Source organism: Coffea eugenioides, chromosome 6 (assembly GCF_003713205.1).
Source record: "Coffea eugenioides isolate CCC68of chromosome 6, Ceug_1.0, whole genome shotgun sequence".
NCBI classification, from domain to species: domain Eukaryota; kingdom Viridiplantae; phylum Streptophyta; class Magnoliopsida; order Gentianales; family Rubiaceae; genus Coffea; species Coffea eugenioides.
Window position 1 is genome coordinate 1716506 of NC_040040.1, and position 6724 is coordinate 1723229.

Genomic DNA, 6724 nt, shown 5'->3' on the forward strand with positions numbered 1-6724 from the left:
GGATATGTACAAGAAATCTGAATATTGCGTTTTCCACAACCAATTTCAGACCACCAATTGCGACGCATGCTCAGAAATATTATATATGTATTAATCACTCGAAAAGGGCAGGTGTCCAGATGATCAAATTGCGTATCTAGTCTCTTCACAACAACGTAAAAATTTCTCTAAAATAATGGCAATTGCAATACAGGCTGAATAACATCTGAAGACTCGGCAATAAAATAATCCGTTAATTCTTGCTTGCTGAACAGCAGAAATCCACAAAATGCACTGCTATTCACTTTGCTGAAACCATATAAAACTTGAATCTCTATCCACCAACCCTAGTCAGAAACACTTCACTATCTCCGGAAATATTAATAAGCTCGTGTTTCGGTCCCCCACAAACATTCGACCGGTAAGGAGGCTCAGATGAGCATTCCATTCCAATGCTAATCTTCAGTAAGAAGGACCTCGCTTTAGGGGGTCCAAAAAAGGGTGCAACAAATGTAAATTTTCGACATTCATCACCCCCGCTTAGTCCATGCAAATCCAGGTAAACAAACTGAGCTAGCTTCTCTTTAAAAGTCATCTTCAGCCATATGCGACTTTCCCTTGAGATGTTACGCAAAGTAATTTCAATTGGTATGCCGGCAGGGAGACCTAAAACGTAATGGAGAGGATTTTCATAGTTGTTGTACACATCCAGTTTAGCTGCCACATGTACGAGTATTCCAGAAAACATAAACTGCCTCAAAGTGTAGTACTCAAGTGACTTTTGGAGCAGAAGTGCATTTTCAAGGACAGCCGTTGAGGGACCAATTTCCCTCAGTATCTTCTGAAGCTCTATCACAAAGCTGGAGAGTTCAACTGATCTGCCTCCAACAAGATGTTCAACACGAGTAACTACAGAACTTATTTCCTTTAAATTAGTACTTGGACAGCAGGCTTTGACATTGGACAACTTCAATATAAGTGTAACAAGAATTAGCTCTAAAATATGCAACTCCTGCTCGCTGCTAAAACCTAGGAACCTATACTTCATCTCTTTCAGGCTCCTTTCCAACTTTCTAAATAAGACTTCCAATTTCCTCACCCCAAAGCAGGGCTTCAAAGGAAACATACAGCGGATCCATACCCTTCCAAGCAGTTTTATCGTGCGCAGATATTGCAAAACAAAAACTAACTCGGCTGTGGGTTCGGATGAATCACAAGTAAATGTCTTCAACTGTTTCTTCCAACTCCTACAACAGCCAACAAGTGAAGCATATCAGTGATGTACCAATATGAGATAATCTAGAATGCAGTATGTGCTTGGGCAAGGAGGACACGTGACAGCTTGTTTACAAGTATCAACTTTAAACTCAGGACAGGATAAATGGAAATTTGTTAATTAATACATAAGCGTCATGTGTGTGTTCAATCTATTTTCCACTGTATGGCTGCCATTTTGTGCAAAAGCTTAGAATATTGAATGAGCAAACATTTAATCTAGTGCTAAAACAGTGATGTAGCAGACCATGCGGGGGCATATAATAATATGCATCCATTTGCCAACAGTAACAATCTCGATGGCATAATTCCTTTCCCAAGTTAAGACAGGAGTGCCTTTTGATAAGTAGACTGGAGCCAACCATCTATCAAAAAAGTTCTCTATGCAAGTAAGAAATCTGTTTAGTCTCATAATTATGCCCCAATGAAAGCAGAGAACGATAAAATTACCACCTTAAAGTTCTAGTTGCTTCATCTGCAAATCCACAGCGTATTAATGGCCAAAGGCTGTGAATCTTTTGAAGGATATTGCCCATAGAACTTTCCATTTCATCATGTATTTTTAGAGGGTAATTAGCAATTGGATGCACTACTCTCTCTAATTCCAGTAATCTCTGAGAACAACTTCCATGAATCCCATCATTTTTTGGATACAAGGACGTATCACTTTTCACCAGAGGGACAGCTGACTCTTCTCCTCTGAAAAACTCAGAACTGGAAACACATGAGAATCGGCTGCAACGCGAAAGATGAGACAGAAGGTCATTCTGGTTCAAAGTACCAATCAAACCATCAGAAATTCTCCCCAGTAAAGTAACTGCATAAGAGTACATCCTCGGTGGAATACTGCATATGCCTCGTTCAATTGAGACTGGGGCAGAGATGGCCAGCACCAACAAGGCAACAATTCTTGCGCTCTCAAATCCCAATCTCCCTCCAAGAGAAGGTTCTATCTGATGCATATGCATACATGACTATCAGCACATTGACATATTTTGTATGAGATCAACAATCAAACAGAAGTTTGTCTTTGGCAAGCAAAGTTTAAAATATCTTACAAGTACTGCAGGTTACTATCTTATTAAATTCATATTTGCAGCAGTCATATTAGAGATTTTCAACCTTTACAGCAAGAAACTTCAACATGAAGCATAAGCAGTACTAGTGTAACAAACCCTTGCAAACGCTTAAACCCCTTAATCTGCATGCATAATGCTAGCCATGCATTTGCAACAGGAATATATGTCACTGTGAGTAAAAGACATTATATTGCTTTATTACTAATTCCACTTAGCTTAATAAGACTTTATGAAAAAAGTATGAATCCCATAAATACGTGTGTGTGTGTGTGCGCACGCGTGTGTGTGTGCGCACGCGTGTGTGTGAGAGAGAGAGAGAGAGAGAGAGACTAGGTACTCATGCACAGGTAACAACTTGAGAAAAGCTACAGTACTTGACCTTTTTTATCTCATGATACCATGGCATAGCACATCCAAGTCAACAATAGCATTCCAACATTGTAAGCACAAATTATGTTAGAAAAGTATGATGAACAAAACTGAGTAATATAGAATTAATTTGAGGATTTGTAGCACAATATACGAACAACATTGTTACCTTTTCTGTATTTTCCTGGATAAGGTGGGCGACAAACCACCCATGATTTTGCCCAATATTGAGCAAAACAGAAAGCAAATCAGCTTCATCCTGAAAGATTAGCAAATGAAAGGCTTATAAGAAAGACAAGATAATGATAGAGTGAAATAGCAAGAAATCCATATATCAATACCTTATTGGGGATTATTTAAATTAATAACTGCGTTAGTTTAAGTAGCAATCTAGACGCAGATGATATAGAAAGGTTTTGAAATTACACCACACAACCTACATAGCCAGTCATGACCAAGGGAAGAAAAGTCTCTTTATGAGATTACCTGTGGATACAATTCCAAGTTTCTCACAAGGCCTTCAAAACATAACTTAAACATTGCCAATTTGTGCAATCTGATTAATTGAAGAATTTTCATTGCTGCGGATCTTATCAAGGTAGAGTCATCCACTAGAGCCCCTAGCAACTGCAAAGATGATATTGGACATGACATCAGTGAATCAGAAGCAGCCATCCTGAAGAAAATGCACGTAAATAAGTTAACATGATGCGTCTAAAATACATAAATAGTGGATGAACAGCAAAATGTGCACAGCTTATGTTTCAAACAGTAAAATTGCAGACTCTCCAGCCAAGACCCCCATTTAGTACGAGGGCACTATCATATCAAACTGCAGATAGCCTTTGACAAAACTGCATAAATGCGATATCAGCAATAGAAGTCAAGCAAAAGAAGTCATAATCCTAGATCTAATATTATACAGGCAGGGTAAATTGAGGTACATGCTCCTGTCTGGCATTAACAAAAACTGAAAGATGAAAACCACTAATCCCATACACCACTGAAGATATATAAACACAATGACTTTGGAGGGATGGAAAGCTACCATATGCAAGTGTCCTTCTTGAACTTTTAGGCAGTCATACATGGCCATATGATGCATCGTCTCCAGAGCTAGTAAACGCACAACCACTGAATCATCATTAAGCATATCCATCAAGAGATTTACAGCCTCGCATGCAAAATCACCATAAGCAATGGCGAATGTACGCAAGGCACAGCACGCAGATCTTCTTACCTTCAATGCAAGCAAATATTGTTGTAATTAGACATCCATTCCAGCAAAATTCCTCTGATCAGTGAAAAACAGGGCATGGTGGACTCACTATGAGGTAGATGCTAGGCGTGGGCAGCATAAGCTTTATTCCTGAAGTTGTAAGGACCAAGAACAGAGCATGTAAGCCTTACCTCAAAGAATTCATCCTCCAGGCCATGAATAAAAGCAAAAGCTGCGGCTGATGCTGGCAATTTGTATATTTTTGCAGCGTAACGGCCTGGAAAAGTTATTTCTTTTGTGGCGGATGTAGCTTTCTTAGTTAATGTCAGCAATAAAACATTCTGCGAAACCATTGGAACCTTTGCGAGGGCATCAAAAGCTTCAGTTCTGACCTTCATGCTCATGTCCCTCACCATTGAGCAAAGCTATAACATGTGATCATAATAGTGAGAAAGATCCGCAATGAATAAGATATCAAATAATGCCATTCGGCCCACACCACCAACAAAAGATTGTCGAACATGCAGATTGCAGACTGCTTAGTTATGCTTGTAAAACTATCAATATCATTTTCATTGTCCAATTTATATTAACAACAAAAGAAGAAGAAAAGAAAATTGTATAAAGAAACCCACCTGAACAAACAAAGCATCAGACCAATCAATTTTACACTTGTCTTGGTTGGACTCCACAAGTAACAGTCCCCACTCGCTAACCTAAGAGTATTATAACAATAAAAGGAAGTTATTAGCAAAATAAAAATAAAAATTTGTCAAATTCCAAAATGATAATAGTTTGAGAAAAATAGTAAGTGCTTGAATTATCATGAAGAATAAATTACAGTGCGAACTGCAGAGCATCTGACGGAATCCTCTGCATCAAAGAGAAGCTCAGCGGCGGAAAAATAGCAACACTGAAGCAGGCTCTGATCCTCCACCGCAACGAACTTATCGGAGAGCCAAACCAAACCATCCAGGGCGGCTTTCCTGGTTAACGGATACGGATCCTTGGTGAACCCTAAAAGGACCGCGATCAACACCGACGGCCTGACGCAAAATTTATCCACATTCTGAAGCAGCCAGCGCCTTAAGGAAGCTTTACACGGGCGAAAGCAAATGGAAAGGAACGTCGGTTCGTCGGTGACATCACTGGAAGTGTCAGCATCCTTAAAGAGGATGGCGAGGGAATGAGCGAAGGAGGAAGATGGAGAGAAAGGAAGGAGGCGGAGGGCGAATGCACGGACAGCGAGGGAAATTTCGCGGCGGAGGTCGGGATGGTGGTCAGAGAGGGCAGATAGGAGGGAGAGTACGATTCGGGGGAGGTGGGTGGTGGTGGTGCACTGGAGCTGAAGAGTTAGGGTTTTGAGGAGAGAGGATAGGGTGGGGAGGGAGGCGCCGGGGCTTGTAATGAGAGGCAGCAGTGGCTGCAAGGCGGCATGGGGAGAGGATAGAAGGCGGGGATGCCTTTGGCTGCCCAGCAGTAGGAATTGGGCGTCGGCCAGGAGACGCTGCTCCATCACCATCAGCCCCAACCACGCGCATTCAATCTCAAAATTCACTCCGGGATTTTACTTTTTAGCTTTTTTTTTTCCCCCCCGATTTTATGACCATTGCTAGTGTACCATATATTTCTTCTACTCGATCGGGCATCGTCAGTTTTACGCAACTGTATAAAATATCACGCGATTGTGGGTTTTTACTCTTTTTTTTTCCCCCTTTTTACCTTCTTCTTCTGGTTTCGGGCATGGCATCTCTACTGCCAAGAGGCCCATAAATAGCAGCAGACAGGTAGTGACGCTACCCATTCCGACTGGTAATCGCAGGTTTCCATATCCATCTGTACCACAACCTTCCGTAGGTGGCATGAATCATCAATTACTAGTAGTAAATACAGTGATGCTGTGGCACTCGGCTGCAAATGGATCAATTCGCTTAAAAGTTAGATCCGGCCAAAACTCAACACGAATTAAGTTAACATCGAATTTGACCCCGACTAAGTTGAATTATCAAATTCGAACCGAGTACAGAGAAATTCAGCTCACTCAACAAGAACAAAGTCAACATCAAGTTCGACCCGATTAAGTTGAATTATCAAATTCGAACCGAGTATTGAGAAATTCAATTCATTAACTCAAGAGTCGGTCGATTATATACATATTTTTTATTTTTATTTTAATAATAAAATTATATATATATTTTTAATATTTTATTTATTTATTGAAAAAAATGAACATTTTATTTATTTTAAAAAAATAAAATAATTACTTTTTTTAAAAGCTTGAGCAAGCTAATTTAAAGTTCAATTAGAGCTCGAATTTTACATTAAAAACTCATTAAATTCAAGTTCAAATTCAAACTTAATAAAATTGAATCGAAATTCGATTTGATTTGACTCATTTGTAGTCAGTCCTACATGAGACAAACCTTGCAGGTGACAAGGTAAATTCCTGTCAAGAGCTAGTAAATTGGAATAGATTCGGGATGAATTCAAGAATCAGAGAGAGTTACTACGGCAAAAGGCATTGGAAAAGAAGATAAAAAGTTTCAGAGAAAAGAATAATTAAGAAAGACGAAGAATGAGGTGGAAAACTAGAGAAAGTTGTCCACTTCACAATAATGATCCAAAAACTTCTCTATTTCCTACATCCATCACACGGATGTGAGATTTCACCAAAATGGAATTACACAACGCTGTCAAGGATGGTTACAGTAGCGACCGTCTTGAAAGGTTAACCGCGATGATTTGACATAAAAAATAACGTAAAATCTAAATTACGTCTTATAAATTAATTTTAATATTATGT

The 6724-nt window shown here is 39.5% G+C and overlaps 1 protein-coding gene across 2 annotated transcripts; it reads right to left on the reverse strand.

The window, feature by feature from the left end:
- Nucleotides 1–57: 57 nt before the first annotated feature.
- LOC113772866 (protein SIEL) lies at nt 58–5846 on the reverse strand. 2 transcript variants are annotated; one of them, XM_027317358.1, is made up of 9 exons: nt 5521–5846; nt 4763–5487; nt 4557–4637; nt 4113–4346; nt 3751–3942; nt 3189–3329; nt 2872–2961; nt 1708–2207; nt 58–1226 (listed from the first exon to the last, which is right to left on the reverse strand). In XM_027317358.1, exons 2-9 carry the CDS (start codon nt 5441–5443, stop codon nt 314–316), a joined length of 2832 nt encoding a protein of 943 aa, XP_027173159.1. In that variant the 5' UTR covers nt 5444–5487; nt 5521–5846; the 3' UTR covers nt 58–313. The 2 variants fall into 2 exon arrangements, with proteins under 2 accessions (XP_027173159.1, XP_027173158.1); XM_027317357.1 differs by having other exon boundaries at nt 4763–5846.
- Nucleotides 5847–6724: the final 878 nt, after the last annotated feature.

Coding starts and splice junctions, on each gene's coding strand:
- LOC113772866 (XM_027317358.1), bottom strand. CDS start 5,443: ATGGTGATGGAGCAGCGTCTCCTGGCCGACGCCCAATTCCTACTGCTG. Junction 4,347..4,556: donor CTGATGCTTTGTTTGTTCAG/GTGGGTTTCTTT, acceptor CACATGTTATAG/CTTTGCTCAATGGTGAGGGA. Junction 1,227..1,707: donor GAAGCAACTAGAACTTTAAG/GTGGTAATTTTA, acceptor TGGCTGTTGTAG/GAGTTGGAAGAAACAGTTGA.